General features: G+C 37.8%; 1 protein-coding gene across 2 annotated transcripts; it reads left to right on the top strand.

The window, feature by feature from the left end:
* The first annotated feature begins 356 nt into the window (after positions 1 to 356).
* Positions 357 to 20701, top strand: tprg1 (tumor protein p63 regulated 1). 2 transcript variants are annotated; one of them, XM_067597788.1, is made up of 6 exons: positions 357 to 487; positions 712 to 939; positions 2343 to 2434; positions 6411 to 6587; positions 17325 to 17478; positions 19604 to 20701. In XM_067597788.1, the coding sequence occupies exons 2-6, from the start codon at positions 727 to 729 to the stop codon at positions 19796 to 19798; spliced, it is 831 nt and encodes a 276-aa protein (XP_067453889.1). In that variant the 5' UTR covers positions 357 to 487; positions 712 to 726; the 3' UTR covers positions 19799 to 20701. The 2 variants fall into 2 exon arrangements, with proteins under 2 accessions (XP_067453889.1, XP_067453888.1); XM_067597787.1 differs by having other exon boundaries at positions 359 to 487; positions 709 to 939.
* The last annotated feature ends 1767 nt before the right edge of the window (positions 20702 to 22468 follow it).

Genomic DNA, 22468 nt, shown 5'->3' with positions numbered 1-22468 from the left:
CCTCTGTATTGGAGGTATCCATTATCAAGATCATTGTTCTTGCATCATCAGAAACCAACCCAGTAGAGACCCAAAGTCCAAAAAGCGAAATTGGACCCAGCATTTTTAGTGATTGTGTTTAATTGCGGATCTATTTAGGAATTTGCCCTAACAGGGTAGTCCACCGTCACAAAGCACCCAACATAAAACAAAATCAGGTAAATTCAGCTGTTATCCATACCCAATCCTACAACACTCATAAATTCATATAAACTGAATTGGTCGTGCAGCAGGCTGTAAAACCAGTCCCAGTGGCCTGTCTCACTGTCAACCAGGTGGGAGCAACGAGAAGGCCTGTGTGTTTAGTTGAGGTGCAACCTGCTTTGCCCTGTTGCTGCAGTCAACGCCCCTTAAAACAAATGTACGACACGGAACAAGGAAGTATGCACCTGTTGCTGCCACCTCTCTATCTATCTTTCAACACATTTTACGGACGCGATAATTAGTTGTAAGTAAATCTTCTTTATCACTATCACTCACCCACAGTGATTTACCCTTTCGAGAGTATATTATATGTACACGCGACTTAAGTTTCGATGCTGGAGAAATCACTGGAGGGAAAGATTAACTTGCTGTTTGTGGTTGTGTAAAAGTACTGACAGAAACTGGCTGAAGTGCATTATTTACATGGCTAAAAAGCTACACATGATTGCTATTAATCCTTTTTAGTAGGTGTTGTGGAGAGCGATGGCAGAGGCTGAGGAGGCAGGAGCGCCAGGCGAGGAGCAGCAGCATCAGCTCAGCTCTTCCGCAGACCCGGAGCACCGCCAACCTGATGCCCCGACAGTGCACACTGAGGAGCGGGCAGCGGAGGGCGGAGAGGCCCATACCCAGCTCGAAGCCATCTCTGGGGAGTCATCTCCGGGCAAGTTTAAGACCAAGAGGTTCTTCGTGTTGAGGGTAAAGACTTTACACTCGACAACAGGACACTTGTGCTGCTATGATTTGTTGGGAGAAATGAAAAAATATCCCAAATGTTTTAAAAATGTCACATTAGCTTGAAAGTCTGTTTGAAATCCATGAAAATTAATCTTTTTCTAATCTTGGCTCGTTGCAGGGGCTGGAGAAACACCTGTGCAATCAGTGGCAGAATGTGTGGCTACTTAGTAACTTCACTTTTAATATTTCCATTTTATGCTGCTTTATACCTCTAATCCATTAAAATTCAGAGGGAAAAATTGTGGCCACTTTCTTCTCCACTACATTTATTTGACAGCTGTAGTTATTCATTATTTTTCAAGCTAAGATTTTTAATTCAAACCATCTGATCAGTTTGTGAAAAATAACACTCAAAAACAGACTATACTGCATGATGAGTACTTTTACTTGTAACTTGAGTATGTTCACATTGTGGTATAGCTGCTTTTACTCACATAAAGGAACTGAATAATATAACAACACTGTGTATAATACACTGTATTTAATTTTACTATGTAATTCATTTTTTATAATTCAAAGCAAAACCGATTGATCAGTTTATTTATATATATATCAATATTAGCTTATTGCAGATATATCAGTATCTGTGGGCTGTTAAGTAACAAGAAGTAGGGCTCTACTCTATATGATTTTTAGGTTTTCTTGTTATTGTGTCACCTCCTGTATACAGTATGAGGTTGTATTACCATGTAATGCAGTCAAGTAAAATAACACCAAAACAAACTTTTCCATTATGAATAAATTAACACCTCTGTGACACTGTGTCAACAGTAAACTGAATATTATCAGTGTCATAAAGGTAGTGTTTATAGCAGACATGTTGAATAGGATTTGCATGGGAAGTCAGTCACACATCCCATGTTGCCAGCGTGGCTTAGCGCTAGGCTCAGATTACAGTAAGACCGTCATGAGCCCTCAGTATGAACTCTTTATCTTTTCAAGTTCTTCATACTGGTATTTAAATAGTAAAACATAGTGCAAGGAATGAATTGCAGGTTATAGAAGTGACAGTTTGAGTGTGGATTGCATTAGAAAATGAAGATGCTTGTAGCTGTTGACAATAAAGTCTGAATGAGTGTGATACTATGTAGTCTTGTGTTTTCAAATACTTGAGTTACTCACATTTATACACAGAAAATGCACACTCAGCTTTACTCATTTGCAGTGATTTTCATATGCCGAGGCTTCCTGTTTTTGTTTATTGTTATTTTGTTTGACACACAGACACTCTGACATTTTGTTGGAGTACCAGTCCCAGCTGCGCATCTGCCTCAAAGATTACCCCTTAAGCTTTTCTGTGCGCACATTGTGATTGTCACAATGGAAAATTAGAAAGTGACACCCGTGCATTCTTGTCTCCTCAGCCTGGCACTCTGAATCAGGCCATCAAAGACGTTGAAGCTCTGGTGGATAAAGAAGTAGATGGCAGCGTTCTCAGTGTTTGGCTGATGGCAGAGTGAGTTCATGATACGACGTTCTTTCGTGTTGACATACAGTGTAATCTGTGCCAAGTGAAAACCTTGTATCTCCAATTTATCAACAGTTAATCTTATCTTTTCAGGCAACACCTTACTCCCTCCCAATTTAGCATTTGTAAGAATTATATAATGATTAAATTGTTTATAGGACACTATAATGTAGTTGTAAGCAAATATAAGCACATTTATACATGTTTATTAATGTATTTGTCAACAATTATAACCTCTCCTATGAAACATCCATAAGTGATAAGTGGTGTATGAACAGTTAATGAATGATTGATAACACAAATATTTGAGATGAGATGGTTTCAGAAATTGTTAAATTCTATTTTTTTTAATTAGACTTAATACTGTAGTACTCTTTATAAACAAAAGTCACTTTTCTGTGTGTTTATTCATATTTAACTGCAGTGTGAGGTATGTATAACCATACTCAGCTCACACCATTAAACAATATGACTTTGTAAATGACTTAGAGCTTCAGAATTTCCCTGTTTAAAGTGAGTTTAGCATCAGTGGTTTTAACTATAACCTACAAGTCATTAACATTAGTGTTAGCTTGTGGTTCTTTGCTATTATTAGCAGCTAAATTATCATTGAATACCACTCCCCTCACCCTCCCCTTCCAAGCATGTAGGAGAACCTACAGTGGCTGCAAAACTTGCGAAAAAAGCAAAAGGCCCTCTCTAGAGCCAGTGTTTGGTTTGTCTGTTCTGGGCTACTGTACAAATATGGCGGTGCAACATGGTGGGCTCTGTGAAAGGGTGCCTGCTCCATATGTAGATATAAAGGGCTCATGCTAAGGTAACAAAAATACAATGATTCTTATTTTCAGGTAATTACACACCAATTAAAACATACTTATGAATATTATATTCCATTTCTGCCGAGTCTGTTCTGCTAGATGCCACTAAATTCTACACACTGCACCTTTAATGACTATAATTAGTAATTATAACAATAAATAAATAAATTGCTCATATCTTATATTCATATAAGATATGAAAACATCTTTTCTATGATGATAACTGTGTTATATTATCAATCATTTATTGAATGTTCATACATTAGTTAAATATGTCCTAATCTGCTGCACATCTATCTTAAATTTTAAAAAACACCACATTTACTTAAACTGGAGTTACAAGGTTTCCACATGCCAATAATGCTGTTTACAGTATTATGTGCTGCTCATTTATAATCCATCATTAACACATGTACTGTATGACTGCCCATAGGGCGAGAGTGGCTGCTTGTCCACATATGAGAATAACAGTAATACAGGCCCGTAATACCTCAGCATTATCAGATCCAGAAATCCTTATTAATTAATACTGTACCCAAATATCAATGTTCTTATCAAACACAAAACTCAAAGAATATCACAGAGGTCAAGGAAGAGGAAGTGATCTAACTGACGTGAACGTAGAGCAAAATGAAGTGACTGGAGGACACTTACCAAGTGCACTTGCAGATGTCAGGTTGTATCACTCCTGCACAAGCTTTCAGGAAACATTTAAAAGGCTGGCCATGTGAGAATGAATAATACATCCCACTTATGCAGCTCTGCAGTCCAACACACGTTAACGTTTGTGCTACATTTGGCCTGCAGTTATCGTCACTACAGAAGCCGCTGTAGGATTTCTTGCTACAGAAAGAGTGCATTATATGGTGATTCTGTGACGCTGCTGCATAATTTCCCAGAGGGAGGCCAGTGACTAATGTCATAAAAGCATAAGAAATTCCTCAAATCTGGCTTTGCTGAGGATTGTTGGCTGATGTCATCTTTTTTATTTCCCATTGGTTTGTGTATTTCCAAATTGGTGTTTATCATAAAACACTTTAATTTACTTAAAAATACAGTAGGTGGCGTTTATAATGAAGAAAAAAAGAGCATAATAGTGTTTTTCCAAATAGTGGCTTTGCAGCAACAGTGGATTATCATTTTATTAAAATAGAAAATAAAAATAGAAATAAATATAACAAATTATATAGAAAATAAAAAGTAGTGATCTAGTTCTTTTAAAGGAATAGTTCAACATTTAAGGAAATATGCTTATTTGCTTTCTTGCAGAGCGTTAGATGAGAAGATTGATACCACTCACATGTTGATATGCTAAATAAGCCTGGCCCCATCCAAAGGTAAAAAAAGGTTGACAGGCAACCAATGGAAACTCCAGAAAGTCTGTGCTCTAGGCCAAGTTAAACAAACCATAGAGGTGTATTTTTTACTTTTGGACAGAGCCAGGCTAGCTGTTCCCCCCTCCTTCCCGTTTTTATGCTAAGCTCGGCTAATCAGCTGACACTGTAGTGAACAGACATGAGAATGGCATCGTTTTTTTTTTAACTAACTCTCGGCAAGAAAGTAAATCAGTTATGTATCTATTCCTTTAAGCAGAGGTTTGACATACCCTGCCAAAGGACCTGCAGAGGTGCATCACTACACCACTGTTCTTCCTGACTTGCACTGCGTCAGTGTGTCAAGCTGGAGCGCCAGCAGCGTGTCAGTCCACCTGCAGTCTGATCCTGGATCTCTGTAACACCTCTGTACAGTCTGCGGCACCTCTGCCCAGTCAAGGTTAACTCATTTCATTAGTACAGTCAAAGCTCTTCACCCACACCTTTCCCCTGATGCCTTGGCCGTTCAGTGAACTGTCTTTTTTGGCCTACGGCTGCCAGCAGCAATCAAGAGCATTTCACTTGGAGTTGGCCACGTGCACCCGGCTCAGCGGGCCGTAAGAAAGAGAGCCACTCCAAGAGAATCCATGCCACCATGAATTAGTTGTGTGTGCAGTGGTGAGGGAGAGAGTCTGTGTGAAATGATGCTTGTTATGACTTCAATTAATAAGACACATATTTGTGGACATGAGAGAAAGCAGGCGTTGGGTTGTTTTGCTTTGAAAGGTGTTTCTGTTATTTTGATTTTTGTTGTTGTTGGTGTTGTTGATAAAAATGTAGGGACTTAGAAATGCTTGCATGCATATTGTATGATCTTTGCCAAGGGCATTTTGGGGAATTGTGAAGCTTTTACAGTACATAATTGAGCAGCTTTGCTATACGTGTTTTTTGTATTACTAACATCCAAACTGCACTTCAAATAAAGACTCAAATACACATAGTGAAAGTAACTCTCTACAGCACCTGAGTGGTCCCAACCTTTTTGGCTTGTGACCCCTTAAAACAACACACATCTATTTTGGAGCCCTCGTCACAGGTTATGCCTTTTAGTGTGGACGTGTGCTGTGAGTAGTTCAAAGGTCCAAAGAGGGATTTTTCTTTCATAGATGTTTCATCTGTAGGCCTGAAGAAATAAGAGTATCCAGTATAACAAAACAGCAAAAATTAGAAAAAAAACTAACGTAATTTGTTGTTACAGAAATATGTTTTATTTTCTAATTAGTTTTAATCTTCTTGTGCATAGACTATTTATACACAGTCTAGGGTCTGGTGTGACCTTGGATTTATTGTGGGATCCCTTAGTGGACCTTCGGAACCACTGGGATAGATGATTAATAGAATAGGAGGGCAGAAAAAACATATTTATGCTACACCAAATAATGTTTGTCTATCAAAATTTCCTGTAATTGTTGTTTTTTTTTCTTGTAAATTTACCTCTAAAACTTATTCATATAAAAACAAAGAAAAAAAATCACACTTTGGTCGAATGGGTTATAACCACTTATACCCCTTACACGCTGTATACATACTGACATAAAGGGGTCAAAGAGATCAGACATGACACACATGTAGAAAAAGTATCTTTTTCACCTCCACAGTAATGGACCCACCTTCCCTTGTTGTGCTTATGTTAATATAAAATGTGTAAAACAGTCAACATCTGAGCAGATAAGTTCTGTACTACTGTCTATAATGAAGAAACCTTTGTAAAGAATGTAGTAATAGTGTAAAAGACAAACTAATAGGTCTCACACATCTCTCTGGTTGCTTCAGGGTGGATCACTGGAACAATGAAAAGGAGCGTCTCGTTCTCATCACAGACAACTCTCTCCTGGTCCTCAAGTACGACTTTCTCATGTTCAACTGTGAGCAAATCCAGAGGATCCCACTGAACTTTGTGGATCGCATCGCTCACGGCACCTTCAGTTTCCCAAAGCGCTCCTTGCTTCAGTAAGTCTCCCCATGAACCCTTTACTGATCCTTCAGTGGGAAACTTCTACCTTCTATCCATTAAAACTGCACTTCTGAGGTTAACGTCTTATAGTTTGTGCTGGAAAATGATAACCAGGAAACTTCTGACACTTAAACTTAATAGAGATTTTGACATGTTAGTTCTAGAGAAAGCTTTGTTGAAACTGTCTCTGTGGTATCCTGTCTCATTTTTAGTAATTTTCATTAAGTCTACTTTAAAATAAGTCTTTGTAAGGTTTAGTTGCTAATTAGAAATAAAAACTCTACTTGGAGAATTACAAATATTAGCCGTAATTATCTGCTTCCTTCTCTAATTTGTTTCACAAAAGCAAAATCTCCTGTGAAAAAAAAAATCCCTTTTGCCTTCTGATTAACCATTAAGTTTTGCCACTAAATATGCTTAGTCACATTTTTTGCAAGTACATGAACATTTGATAACTCATTTTAAAGTAATATACAACACTTTGTTTATGCAGCAAATTTAATGGGAAATTTAAAAATGTAATATGCAGCTTTTTTTTTAATGTGTTCCAAAGATCACAAGAGTATGCATGATTTACTGAAAAATATAAAAGATGATATGACTTGTCAGTGAAAACAGTAACATGAAGCTGAGGTCAGCGGGCAGAAGGCTGTGTGGTGAGGGGGATGCATGCAGAGGATCTGTGCAGGGTTGTCACGGCTGAAACAGGCATGGCAGAGAGACGAGTGTGCGGAGAGTTTTTTTGGGGTAAGGAGTGCATAGCTGTCACTTGGAGCTGTCACTTAACTGATTAGTGGCAAAATTAATGTAGTCCTTTCATCTAAACCTTTTAAAGACGGCTCAGGGGATACCAAACCAACTAAAACTAATTTGGTGAATAAAATGTAATGTGCTGTGAAGAGCTTAGAGAGTGCGGCCTTTATTCGAGGCTTTATCTCTGCACATTACGTTAAATTATACATAAAACGCTCATGAAAGCCACCCGGGAGTCAGACAGTAAAGAGACGATTTCAAATAAGAAAGACTCGAGCCTCAAATATTTCCTCTTTCTGTCTTCATCTTCGCCGTGCTCTTTCCCTCTTACTCACTGTCTTCCTCTCTGTCTCTCCCTCAGGAAGTGTCTTCTTTTTTCGTCTAGCTCGTTCTGTCTTATTTTTGGCAGAAAGTAATCTAGAGTAGGGTACATGTATGTGTGAAAATGAGTCTTCCCTATCTCTGTAACAGTTCATGAAACTTTGTCTCACCATCACAAATCAATGAGAAAAGTAGTAAAAGTCAGATTGAGGATATTATTCAGCTGCTATGTTAATGTTACATTCATTAATGATGGAAGAAGCCTTCTGTCATTTCAGGACTAGTTTAAAGGAATTGTTTGACATTTTTTTGTTTGACTTTTTTTTGCTGGCTAGCTGAGAAGTAGGTGAGAATTTGGATACCACTGTCATGTCTATACATATGTGTATGGAGTTTAGCCAGATGGTGATAAGCTTAGCTTAGTTTAGCTTAAAGGCGAGGTCACTGCGCCCGGTCGTTGGTCACAAAGAAATAGTTCCAGCACTTAAATCTCTGCAAAATTTTGCAGAACCCTGCCAAATAGTATTTAGAGGGGCTAACAAGCTAACTGTTTCCTCCAGCTTCCAGACTTTATGCTAAACTAAGCTAATCGCCTCCTGGCAGAGGTTTTAGCTACTTGGGGGAAGAAAAAAAAGTCCAACATTCACTTTCGTAGCTCTTTTTTAGTCTCCACCAACTCCTGAGGGAAATATGTAGCTTCTTAGCCCTTAGATACTTTCTGTCCTCTCCAGCTAGTTGCTAACTTTGTCTGTCTGTTGTGTGATGCTGGGCAGGTAGTGTACAGTGGGTTTTTGGATCTTTTTTTACTGAAACAGTTCCCTAATGAGAGTGATGTGAGTGAACCAGAACAGTAAAGTTACAGGCCGGAAAACCTAAACAATGACCTGAAAGATGAGTTCAGTGGTTTAATTTACTTTACAATCGTAAACTAACACTTGACAGGCTGCAGTGAAAAAGAAGAAAAGGCTTCTTCAGTTTGAATATATCAAAAATCTCATACCATTATATAACAATATTTTTTTCCCACAACACATTTTCCCACTGCTTGCAAATTAATATAACTATATACATGCTCATGTGAATAAAGAAGTCTCAATTTCTCCTCATCAATACACAATATAATTCAGCTGCATATTAGCTTACTGTCACACTAATGACGGTCGACCTGTACTCTTGTCACATCAGTGTTCATATTCAAGAGTACAAGACAACTGCAGCCTGATTTGACTGTTGACAGTTGTCATCCAACCACTTGATGTCAGTGTGCACCCTTGCTAGAGATATTTCAGGGCAGGAACAGGCCACATCACATTTCTTCAATCTGTTTGCTGTTGTCATGGATGATGATATGATCACATTCTGCAACGACTACTGTAAGTCATTGCTGCAAATACTATAGTATAGCAACACTGATAGAGGTCATACACATAATCCCTTGGTTGTAGATTTTTTTTTTCAACTTATTTTACAGTAATTTCTTGCAACAATTGTTTAGTGTTTGAGAAGACATTGCAGGTCACCACAACTATCGGTAGTGCATTTTTTTGTCATAGAAATAATAGAATTAAACTTACTAAATTGAGACTGAAAGGGCTTTCATGAACTTTTGACACCAGTGTTCCCAGGCCATTAGCTTCAGAACAAAGAATAAGAATACCAAACTCCCACTATGGAGCAACTTATTTGGCGTCAGTACACTCATGTGTGCTCCATCATCCTCCCAAAACCTTGATGATGCCAGGAGAAAGTGTTAAGGGAGGGTCTGTATTTTTAGTCATGATGATTTTGTTTTCATCGCACAATCTCCAGGTGCGCCCATGAAGAAAAAGCAAAGTATATTCAGCATCTGTGGGGAAGGATGTGTTTTAAGTGCCTTCTTTCCAAACTGTCTAGACAAACTAATTACACCAGCACATCATCCATTTTTTTTATTCCTGTCTGAGAGAGTTGGGTGTGGAGGTTTAAAGAAGCCCCACTAGAGGTTGCCTCAGTAACTGTTGTAAAAAAAAAAAAAATATATATATATATATATATATGTTTATGAAGGTTGAAAATAATCCCAGATCTGCATTGCTGTTTCTCATCTGATCAGATGTGTGTTTTAAGATAAGGCTTCAGAGGGAATGATGCTTTATTTATCCCCCACCTTTAACTACTTTAATCAGTTTTATTAACTAGAATGTCTCCCTCATGCTGTCAGTTCTTATGCTGTCACTAGTGGGATTATTTTTCACAGTGGTTTTAAGATACAGCTGAGACACTTGTGAGCAAACTAACATTGCATAAGGTGCACAATCTGTAGTTTGAGTCAGTCTTTCATCAGGCAGACCTGATTAAATTACGATCCTCTCATTCTGCAATCTTTTCAACCACACCTGCACAAACAAGAGCAGCTTACGCATTCAAACAGCAGAGGGCAGTCAGTACATATGAGCCACTTAAGATATCATCAGCATAATGAACAGCAGGATGCCTCATCAGATCATTTAAACTGACACAGCTGTTGTAATGTGAAGCAGGCAAGCTGAATGCTGACATATGTGCTTAAAATGTTAAGAAAGCACATTCTGCGTCTTTAAATGATCACTGACAGTCTTGTTTGTAATCCACAACCAAATCAAACCATGCAAACTTCACTAAAAAGCACAGCTGAAGGATGTTAAAGCTCAGTATTTTAATGAGGGCCCAGGTCAATCAGGTTAAACTTTTTGGGGTCACCCTTGATATGCAAACTTCCATAAATAAATTACAAAAAAAGTTGTACCTTGCAGGTTATAAAAGGAAAGATACTGTCTCATCATGATAACTGCTCAGCAATCTGGTCCAGTGCTATACAAAAGAGCTGGACAAGCTTCAATTAAAGCAGAACCGAGCAGCATGACTAGCGCTTCAGTGTTCACTAAGATCAAGTATAGAAAAAATGCATACTGAGCTTGCATGGCTGAAAGTTGAAGACAGTTTAAAGGATTACTCCAGCAATTTAATATTACACTTTCCTAAAGTCAAAGGGCTCACAAGAGACAGACTAAAAAAAATAAAGAGCAAAATCTGAGCAATAGAGGTTAAGAGATGCTGACTTTTAGTTTCTAGTGTGGATTTAAGTCCAAAAACACTGAATTCTACATTTCCCAGAAGCATCTCTCAATAAACAACCCCTGCCTCAGAACTGTCTGAGTCTCAAGCCCAAGCCAAAATAAGCCTGATGACATCACTATGACAACATCATGGTTATTTTTTTAAACTTCAGAAAGCTCCCTGCAGAATCACAGGAGACATTATACAACTGTAGTCACTTAGAATTCATGTGTAAAAAATAAGTGAAATATAAAAGTTTAAAACAACCATGTTATCTGTACTCAAAAATAATGTATTATTGTCTGGAAGTATCACGGTTAGTACCTGCAGGTAAGAAAATGCCACATTATGCTACATCAACTGCAGACCAATGCAGTATATGCTAATAGAGGAGGAACTTGTTTTTTTAAAATTTGTTTCCTTGTTCATTCATTTAAAATTTCTCAACTGAATCTTTTATATAACTGGAACATGTTATTGGCAGATATTGTGGTTGTACCTGTAGCATAACTCCAAAACCAAGCAGAATGAAAACACTCACATCTCCAAAAGAACCAAAGCACAGCTCAAGAGCATCATCTGCACACAGGCTGCTCCCAGGATGTACAGTATGAATTAATAAACACCAATAGATATGTAATGTTTTGGGCATACTGCTCTAAATTCATACACCTTGAGAGCAGCTTTCAGCTTTTTCAAGGTGAAAATATCTTTTGCCAGCAGCCTGCAGCTACGATATCACAGCTTTTGCATCTTGACATCTAACATGGCTGTAAGTTCTAGGCTTCAGAGGCTGTATGGCCAGTTTTATCATAACAGTTTAAATATCCCTTTGAGTCTGGAATATTCTAGGGAAATTGCAGTATAATACAGTCCCTCCAGGAAATCGCAATCTTAAGATCGCAGTAATTAATGCAAATTCAACCAATCTCTGCAACATTTCCGGGGCTTGCAATTTTGCAATTTTCTCCACATTGAAGGTGCTACTAGGAAGATTTTGCAATCAATATATCAAATTTAATGTCCATACTTTGCGATGAGAATGAAAGACAAATGCAACGAGTCCATCGATATCCTCTATTTTATATTGATATTGTGTGCAACTGGGTCGGATTCACGGGAGTTCTGCTGAAGGCATTACGGCGCAAAGTAGCCTTTCCAAACAAAAATAACTCCTCATTTACATTTAGCTCTTCAAACTCTTATCTCATTATCAAAACAAAACCCATGTTGGTTGACTGGAAAAAAGAGCAAAACAGGAAGTGATGGGGTTTACGGGAAATGTGGTCTTATCATGAGAATAAGGCTACCGATCATTGCAAAAAATCACATAAAACTTACCAAATTGCATCACATTTTTTGAGAAAAGCCACTGCAAAATCAAGCATATTTGATCACAACAATCACAAAAAAAATCCTTGAGGGACTTATAATATAACAGTTAAGCTCATTTCTTTGTCTCTTTTGTTTTTGCCACCATTCCTCTCTTTCTCTTTCTCTTTTTAGTCCTCTCATAGGTTGAATGAAATCTCAGAGTGGCTTGTTGGATGGATACATATGGATGGCTGACAAACCTGCAGGCTCTATTGAGCAATCAGAGCAGATTTGTTTGTTCGCTCTGAGACAATGTGGGACACTTGCCATGACAACTGGAGCTGGGCTTGATATTTATCTTGTGTGTTGACTTATGAGTCCATAGCGCTTGAAAGCCCAGGGAGGAATTTTTCGTCACTTGCCCTAAAGCTCAGAATACAGTGTTTCTCTTCTGCATGTGTGCGTTTTGTGTAAACAGCGTGGATTAAGTGGGACTCCACTGTGAAGGTCAGTAGAGGGTGGATTTCCTCACTTTCCTCCTTGAGGTATCTGTAAGCGTGTTTTTTGAAACTTCCATTGACATAAACATTGTCACCCTGAGAAACTTATGAATGACATAACACAGGTGTAGCCTGCTTTTGCTGTTTTTTTCGTGACTGCATGGAAATGAGGCGCAGTGAAAGTCCAAACCCCAGCTCTGCCACATAAACACAGTGAAGACTTCCAAGGCCTCTGGGTGGAAAGCCCAGCCCTGCTCTGCCTGTTTGGGCTGGTCCCTCTCCCAGTGATAGCTTACCTGTGGAATTCGCCAAAGCTTTTTTATATCCCCATTTATACCAGGGCAATAGCTCAGTGCTCTTACAAAGGGCAATGTGTACAAACGTAACCCCCCATGCTCACTCGCTTTTGCTGAAATATAATCAGTCTTTTAGCCTAGGCTTTGCTTTTGTACAGTGAGGGTTTTTTTTTTTTTTCTTCCCTCCCCCTTTTCTCCCTGCACAACATTTGCTGTAGAGGAGGCACAAATGTTCAGCAGCAGCATTGTCATTTTGAAAGCACTTGTGTAAACAGGGCTAGATGATTGCATTATGATGCAGCCCCTCCCTGGGACTGTGACATATCAACAGCTATACCACTATTGTTTAGCCTCAGGTGTTTGATTCTGGTGCACAGGAAATGCTCTTGCACAAGGTATGTGGTAAAGTGAACACATCAGCGTGACAGATCATTAAGGAAATCAGCACACTCTTGGGAAATCGCTTGCATCCTGATTTATTCATCTTCTTTTTTTACCTTTTTTTTTCATGAAACTCAGCTGATATATTGAAGATAAAACTTTGAATTGTTACATTTTTATTCAATTAAGTCAGACTTCTAATGCCACCATCAGTTGTTAGAGCTGCTGACAGAATCACAATAACTGATTATTTAATTGCCATAACAAGCTACAGTTTATGAGCAGTGTTTGCACAATTTTTATGTGTTAAATGTTTTTGCAAGTTGCCTCTTGAAAGCTCTCCTCAATGTCTACACACACAGCAGCACATATTGAGCACTAAATATACCCAAGTGTTTGTGTATCCACACATCAAGTACAGAAGTTACAAAGGCAGCAAAGATGGATCTGTGGTGTCTGAAGCGTGATGTTAAAGGTATCTAGCAAGCAAATGAATTGCATAACATAACATATGGCACAAATGTTTCAACAATGCACCTTGCCTGAGGAAATGATGAAATCTTGATAGGCATCTCTGATATTGAATCAGGGTTTGTAAGAGGGTGCGGTATGGGCATTGCTTGTATGAAAAGGAGAAAACGCCTTGATTTCCAAGGAAAGAAACATCAGGAATATGATCCCACTACTTACAAATCTGATGAAAAGTCTGAATCCACCGAATGTGGCTTTTGTTTTGACAAGTGCTCATGTTGTTGAAATGTTTAAATTCAACCGCTGATTGAATGCTCTCACAAAAATGCATGTACATCAGTATTTCCCTCTGACAATCAGCTGGCTAGAAAAAGAAAGAAGAAGAATTTAATCATATATGATCCTAATATTGCTTTTCATTTGATTGAAAGCATCTTCATTATGAATTAGTGCACACATGTTGAGCTCCAGATGACTTTTTCAAAATGCTTGTTTCATGGAAGGTTTGGCATTTCTACTCAAAAATGACTAAAACAACCAGATCTCCCCAGCCTCTGTCCTGCAAATGTAACCTTTGCACCTTGAACAGTTCATGCCATAGAGCTGGTTTTACATGTTTTTTATGAAATTTGGCAGTAAATTAATAATAAGAATTTTAAAAAATACAGCAAAAACAACAGGGTTCCAGTACAGTTGGTACTTGGACCACTAATTAATCGATTATTGAAATAACAGCTGACTATTATAATAAACTACTGTAACAGGATTCTCTGTGTTGTTCTATGAATGTAAAGTAATTATGTCTGACTGAGAAGTCAAACCTGTCACTGCAGGTTTTTCTAGCTACTGTTTTGAATCAGAAGCTGTTTACTTGCTTTGTTAAAAAAACAAAAAGAAAAAAAGGCAATGATCATCTGGCAAGGGAAAAAAGGGAAAGTAATTATAAATGCCTGATTGTCATTTAGTTTTGTTAAAATCATCCTAGATTCACAAAGACCTGTTAGGCCTGAGAATTTAATTATATATGATCCTAACATTGCTTTTCCTTTGTTTGAAAGCATCTTCACTGAGAGTTAGTGCAGACATACACACATCATTATTCTCCAGTACATCCAACCAGCAGAGATCTTCATATAAAAGGCTGCAAAATACTCAGTATCAATTATTGTTCTGATTACTTTCTTGATTGATCAATTCATATTTCGGTCTATACAAGTCAGAAAATTGTCATAATGTTTATCACATGATTTTTTTTAAAACGCTTGTTTATGATTATTTATTTAGTTGTTTCGGGTAGATTATTTTTCTGTGGATCAACAAACTGATTCATCAACTAATGTCTCAGCTCTATTTGTATAATGGTTTGATGAGTATGTAAATGATGTGAATCACATGCTATGGCCTTCACAGTCACCAGATCTCAACCCAGTTGAACACCTATGGGAGATTTTGGACTGACATGTTAGACAGCGCTCTCCTCCACCATCATCAAAACACCAAATGAGGGAATATCTTGTGGAAGAATGGTGTTCATCCCTCCAGTAGAGTTCAGAGACTGTAGAATTAATGCCAAGGCTGATGAAAAACATTGCATATATATACATATATATTTATATATATGTGAGAGTTTTATTTTATTTTGATCATTTATTTATATCGTTTAAATATTCACATGGTTTAAATGCTATCTAGATGTGGTTGTGATATTTTGCTGATTTTTCTGGTGTTGGTTAGTGAGCTTCAGTTATATCAAAGGCTGTTTTCTCATTCTCTCACCCTCTAAATCTATGATCTCTGATACATTTTAGTTCAGGTTTATGTAAATAATTGTGCGTTTGGGTAGCGTCGGCCTAAAAAGAGATGCAGTGGAGTTTTGAACTTTCTGTGACCCTGCACCTTTTGAACAGTAACAAAGATACAGTATTCCTCCCAGATATCACAGGTACGAAAGCCCTAGATCACATTTGATGGACACACAGTAAGTACAGAATAATAAAGATCTTCACAGCATGTAGATCAACACCAGAATCATTTCAAAGATGGGATCTGTGAGTGTTGGAGGTGAGCCTTCTGAGGTTTCATTAAGCTGAGAAAAGATATGACCCGAGGGCATTTTCATTAAAACCTACGGTATTTACTTTAAAACAACTTCAGACAGAAGAAAGAGAATATGATGAACACACTGTAGATTACCTGTAAGCCTGGTAAACATGAGATCGCCCTCACATTAGAATTTGCCCTCATTTTTTTCACTGTTCTATTGTTTCCATGAAGCCAGCGGGTCTGGTAGTCCCCTCTAGGGAAATATGAACTGATGTTAATCATGAAACAAAAATAATGTTCCATGGAGGTGTAGCTGTTCCATATCAGAAGATAACCATTCATTTTTATTTTTGCACTCAAATGGCCAGTGCCCTACAAATGTACAAAGCAGTAACAGAAACAGTGAAGTTGAGAAAAAAAGGGTTTGAAGTTTTCAGGCTGGCTGTACACTGTGCTACCTTGTAGTACCTTTATTGTGTGCTTCTCTTGTCTGATTATTTAATGAATGAAGCTACAATACATTTAAATATGCAATTTAAAGGTGTCTTAACTACACTTTATCTTATGATTTCCACTTGAGTAAAAAGTAAAGTACTGCTTACCTTGCAAGGTAGCTGGATTTGTAAGCTAATGTAACGTTACCTGTTACTAGTTTAGCTCTCTTTTTGCTCCCCTGTTGTGAATCAACTTAGCTGCTGTGTCATTTGGTTATGTGACAACAAACTGATTTACTAAGATGTCAGTTAATCAAAATTAATATTTTTCAGTTACAGATTTCAAATACTTGCTGGGGAAAAAGTAAAAGCTAGCTTTGACTTGTGATTTAAAGGTATCATATAAGCTAGCTTTAACTGTACATATATCTCTTGCTTTGGTTCTGTTTTGTAGTTTCTAATGTTCTTTTCACACACAGAAAACATTTCTATGTCATAAGAGTTTTTATATGGTAACATCCGTCAAATTAATTTTGACCCAAAATATAGTTACTGTGTTTCGGCTTTGTAGAGCAGAGTAGCATTCCCTGTAGAACTATAATCAATACTTTTATAATAACAATGTAACAGACCAAAATGAATGATGATAATGTTGCTCCGTAACTGCTGGATGTGGAAATAAGCAACTGTTTGCTAAAAAGTGCAACACATCAACATAAAAGGTGATGATATGTCAATTTTGAAACAGTTATGGACCGACAGTGGAAACGGTCCATAACCGTTTCCACTGTCCAATAAATCAGATATTACAGGTTTAACAGAAATGCATTACTTCTCATGCATGATGCTATTGGCAAAAATGATTCAGTGCCACAAAACTGTCACTTATAACTGTCAACCTATAAGATGTAGCTATTCTGGATGTGGCCAGAGGCAAATAGAGTATTTATATTCAATGCTTTGTACATGATTCCCAATGGAGAACAAAACAAAACCTTGTTTGCAGAAAGCTGTGAGTCTTCTAACTGATCTGATGACAACATGAACTCTGAAATCTGAAGTTTTGTCACATGGTTGAGTCAATGCTTCACTGACAGTGGAAGACAAGTTGTCATTTGTGGTGTTCTGTGTCTTAATGTGTTTAGGAGAGAAGGGGAGGGTGTGCGAGTCTTCTGGGACCGGCTGAGAGAGCCCTCCTTTACCTCCAGGTGGAACCCCTTCGCCACTGACCTCCCCTTCATCACCTTCACTTCCCACCCTGTGAGGACCATCAGCGACTCGTTCACCACCCTCTGCGATGTAAGTCAAAGCAGCGTATGGCATTGTTTAAAGGTTCAGCTCACCCAAATCACAAAAAAACCCCAACATATCCTCTCACTTACTGCTAGTATCTAGCCATACAGATAGTTGTGGTTTTATTCACAGACATTTTGATATATCTGAGATTTTTGCCACAACAACAAATGCAATGTAGGTAAATAGAATTTAATTTGTGGTGCTCACAGCATTAAAAAAACAGATTAAATTAACAGGAACCTGTCTTTCCAGAAACAATGTCCCGATTACACAGAATAATCCACAGACCGTTAACAGGTTTTATTTGTACTATTTCCAGGGAAAGTTGGCACAAATTGGAGAGTCACATATCTCAAAACATCTCAGCAAATGAAACTAGAACTGTGGACTGTTAATGACTCTGTACCATTAGGAGAAAATATGTATTGCTTTATAAGTCACTTTCCACAATCCAGGTGGAGATATGTGCTCTGCTGAGTCACAAAGACATTAAACTATTACCACATAATAAAACAACAGTGCGGTGAGAGTCATGGCGTGGGCAAATAAGTCATCACATGGAGAAATGACTTACCGGAATTAGGTGTCAGGTCATTCATGTATCATTTTTGACATGTACACTCAGAAATTACACATATTTACTTACCAGATATTTAATAAAAATATATAAAACCAGCTTTCAAACTTCTTTCAGGTTTTAGCTTTGGACCACTTGTGCTGACAAATATACAGTTTCAAAATCAAAACACTAATGCATAACGTGTTTCCAAAACTAATACAAGAATTTCAACATCAACATGATGTTTCATGAGTAATTACAGCAGACAACTCAGCATCAGGAAGAGAAAAGAATGGCGCAAGCTTGTACTGAGCAATGAGGATAGCTCAGTGTCACATGAAGATTTATTTCGTAATATCCTAGTCATGTTTTGCTATCATGCAGAGCAAGAGAGAGGATGGAATTATAAACATTTAAATGACTACACACAAATGTTGACTGGCAACTGATGCATACTTTGTCAAATTAGAGCCTGACAGACTCAGAACTGGTGTGCAAAGACCTGGAAGTACATTTATGAAGAATGTAATGCAATCTTAGACGTCAGTATGATATGTCACTGAGAAATGTGCCTCGTTGGACAAGAATATCCTCACTGTAGACAGTTTGGTGATCATAGCAGATGGGTAACTTGGATTTGACCCCTGACCTCAGCTTATTTCCTCTTAAGCTATAAATTATGGTTTAGTGTTGATCAGAAATGTTAAATAATGTAATCTAGAGAAATTTTTTACTGATATTAAACAAATAAATCTGTCAGTGGAGGTAAGCAAAAATGACTTTTCAAGGTTTATTGACAAAACTGTCTGACTTTAAAACTACTAAAAAAGACTATATAAATTCAAGATAATGGTGCAGAAACATGTAATTTAATTCAGTACAATTAGGGAGTTAATAAGACAAGAAGTCTTTTGCCTCTTCATACCTGATGGTGAGGAAGTTGTAAGACACACACACAAACACGCAGATAGAGGTTCACACAGATCCATGATCTGTTACTCCGGATCAACAACTATGATGTGGACTGCCATGAGATTTTGTACATGGTTCCCATCCTACTGACTGTGGTCTCTGACTTTACCTCTACAGACCACAAACAAGTTGACATTTTTGCCTTTTAATGAAATAATTTGAAAACTATTGGATTGATTGTCATGAAATTTGGTAGAGATATTTATGTTCAAACTGGGGACGTTGTGGTTCACAGTCCCCTTCTATCCAAGTTTGTCTTAATAAATATCTGGATGTGATAATCTTGCAATCACATTTCAGATTTGTTTCTTGTCAGCTCAAGCTGAAAATAGATTGAATCTAAAGAAAGAAAGATGACAAACTGTTACCTTGACACATGTCTAATAATTTGATGAATGAATGCTTGATTATTATTATTAAGATTGTTTATGTTGTATAGGAAAAATGAGATTCAACCATCCTGAAATAAAATATGACTTTCTTGAATCGCAGCACATGAACTCTCAGAACCTCCTGCATTCTGCGACCCAGCAAAAGTGAGGTGGGAACAGGAAATAAATGTGTTTTCTGATATATTTCCGGCCCTCTTGTCCACAGATCGAGAAATTCCGCGAGCAGCTCAAAGATACAGCGCAGAAAGCCCACACCATGAAACCGGTCCCTGGAAAGGCCAACGGTGTCCTGGTCCTGAATCAGCCCATCCTCATTGAGGCGTACGTGGGCCTCATGTCTTTCTTCGGGAATCAGAACAAACTGGGCTACTGCATGGCTCGAGGAAACATTGGCTTCTAAACTCTTTAACATTAATATAGTTTAGCTTTTTTGCATGAAATTGTTTGCAGATGATTTATAAATCCAGAGTTTATGTTGATCAGTATGTTTACAGAGAGTTCATACAATTTCACAAGAATTGACCAAAGATTTCTTTATTCAGGTTTGCGCTTTGTTTCACATTGACGGCTGAATTCTCAGAATGTGTTGTATGAGGTTTAAACAACAGTGTGATCTCCTCCACCGCTTATTACCAGTGTGTGGTGTCTGAGTGCTCAGAAATATCCACGTTTCAACACCGCTCTTGACTGGATGATGGATCCCCCGCTGTTCTCAAGGAGCTTTGTATTTGCTCCTCAGTGATATGGTAATTCAACTCTTTCGCAATGGGACTCCTTTCTTCCTCCCCCAGTGTCTCTGTTAAAAGCTCATTCCCATGCCATTCAGCCCCTCAGAGATTCACTGGAGCATGGAGGAACATTTGTCAGTTTATCATTCATAGTGTATTTTTGCAGTGCATACAGTGTTGGAATTTCCCCTTGATTTGTGTGTTTACCGTGTGACGCACAGCCTTGTTTGGTGCCATTGTTTGTCTTGTGTGTCTGCCACTGACAAAAACTATAGGCTAGTGTTTTCTTTTCATTTAAGTGGTATAAAATACACAGACAGACTTTTCATGCAACTTTTAACTTGTAAAGTCCTGTTATTGTTGTAGTTCCGAATAATATTATGACAGATTTAAGTTTTCAGTCCTGGTTTGTTTGGCAGAACCTGTGGTTACTGGTGGTAACAACTAGTACAGAATAATACTACAGCAAACACTCCTTGAGAAGTTATTGTCAGAATATACAAAAGAGGAAACTGGTATATGTTTACAGTGCGACCAAACAAACAAGTTGTTTTAATAAAGATATCAGTTGATAATTCTTGTAATCTTGATCTGAATTCATGCTGCACTCGGTATGAATAGTTCTCCACACAACAGCAGAATTGGGTTCTGACAGCTACTGAAGATGTACCTTCTTGTTCCCTTATTCCTAATAAGAATCAATCCACTGTCAAACGATGCCCAAAATGACCATGTCTTGTTTGAAGACCCATTTTTGATGATCTCACAGATAGTGCTGACCTCCCTGTTAAATACATCACATTTGTGTTTCACCAGTTGAACGCTTTGAATGTGAAGCAGCATCAGAAGGAAAAGTTGGGTTTACAGTAACTTAATACAGCTTTGTAGGAAAGTTAACAGTAAACAGTGAGGCTGATATTAATGAGATGTTGTTAACACTGGATTACATGCTGCATCATTGTCTTTGAATCCTTCGTGCATGTGAAGGCAGCGTGAATCCCACAGGGAAATGGCAGGCTCTGCCACTAACAATGTAAATTACTATATAAAGAGGAAATTACAGAATGTGAATGTAAATAGTATCAAATAAAGGTTTGATTTCATAAGAATCTTCAGGATTATAATTTTAAATCTTCAAAAGTGAAATGGCACACTGCTAAAATACAGTTTTGTTCATAAATTACACATCCATGCCTGAGTGACAAATACAAGTGAATAAAGACAAACTAAGCCAGCAGTATTTAGTCTCTCTTTAGGCAATCTTATCAGGAAACAAGGTTAAGTAGTGACTGTTGTGCAGCTGTTATTCCACAAGGTAAAGTATATGGTTAAGTTCAGCACCTTTAGTATCGTGTATCATAACCTTAGGGTCTGAAGGGGTTAACATGTTTCCTCCCAGAATGAGGACGTGTCTCTAATCCTGGATCAAGCGCTGCTCTGGCCCGGAGCGAAGCACCTCATCCATATTTCTGCTCTTAAAGTTGTAAAAGATGTTCAGAAAACAGGATTAACTGCCAGATAAATAAGCATTCATGAATTTATTTGGCCCAACACCCAAAGAAAACTTCAGTAGAGTTTTACATTCGGGTCACTTGGATGATTCAAAGACATGATTTAAGAATATCTACTGCTTCTTAAGCAAGTGTATTTATTTTGTTTGGTTTCCATGGATCACATTTGTACCTGTAATCATTTTATTCTTTCATTGTTGTGACTTTATCTTAGCTGCAGGTAAGGCAGTTAGCAACAATATTCAGCAGCAGCATGACGATGAATGCTTCAATGGCTGTCATGTCACAAGTCATTTGAAATAATGAATATGTAAGATGCAATGTTTGTGATTACATTGCTGTTCAGATGATGCAGATTGCATGTTGTCTCCTGTTTGAATTGAATTTTAACAGAGCTTCAGTCTCTCCTCTTCTCTTGTTTTCTGTCAACCTTTATTTTCATAACAGTTACGAGCATCACTTCACTTGGCTGACATCTAAATGTGATGTGACTTGTTCTTAATGCCAGGATATAGGATAAATATGGGCCGCTGTGTGTGCAGATGTGCGTGCAGGAGACAGAATGGAGCATGGGTGTGTTGTATGATCCACCTCTGTCCTCAAATGCTCTTTTTTTTGCATTAGAGATCATTATGTTCAGCCCGGATTTGCTCTCAACGTTGCATGTACACTCTATACTTAAGATTCACCACTGGGACAGGATGGGTGGAGATGCTGGTACAGCAGTTTGATATACTGTATATAATTTATTAATGGACATAACTTCCACAAATTCACAGTGAGTATCTGTGTTTTGATCTAAAGAGGTAGATGTCAGGTGTTGATGATAAA

The sequence above is a fragment of the Thunnus thynnus genome, chromosome 8, assembly GCF_963924715.1.
Source record: "Thunnus thynnus chromosome 8, fThuThy2.1, whole genome shotgun sequence".
In the NCBI taxonomy this organism is placed as follows: Eukaryota; Metazoa; Chordata; class Actinopteri; order Scombriformes; family Scombridae; genus Thunnus; species Thunnus thynnus.
The sequence above is the reverse complement of the archived record's forward strand: the minus strand, read 5'-3'. Positions and strand labels throughout refer to the sequence as shown.

Coding starts and splice junctions, on each gene's coding strand:
- tprg1 (XM_067597788.1), top strand. CDS start 727: ATGGCAGAGGCTGAGGAGGCAGGAGCGCCAGGCGAGGAGCAGCAGCAT. Junction 940..2,342: donor AGAGGTTCTTCGTGTTGAGG/GTAAAGACTTTA, acceptor TTGTCTCCTCAG/CCTGGCACTCTGAATCAGGC. Junction 6,588..17,324: donor CCAAAGCGCTCCTTGCTTCA/GTAAGTCTCCCC, acceptor TAATGTGTTTAG/GAGAGAAGGGGAGGGTGTGC.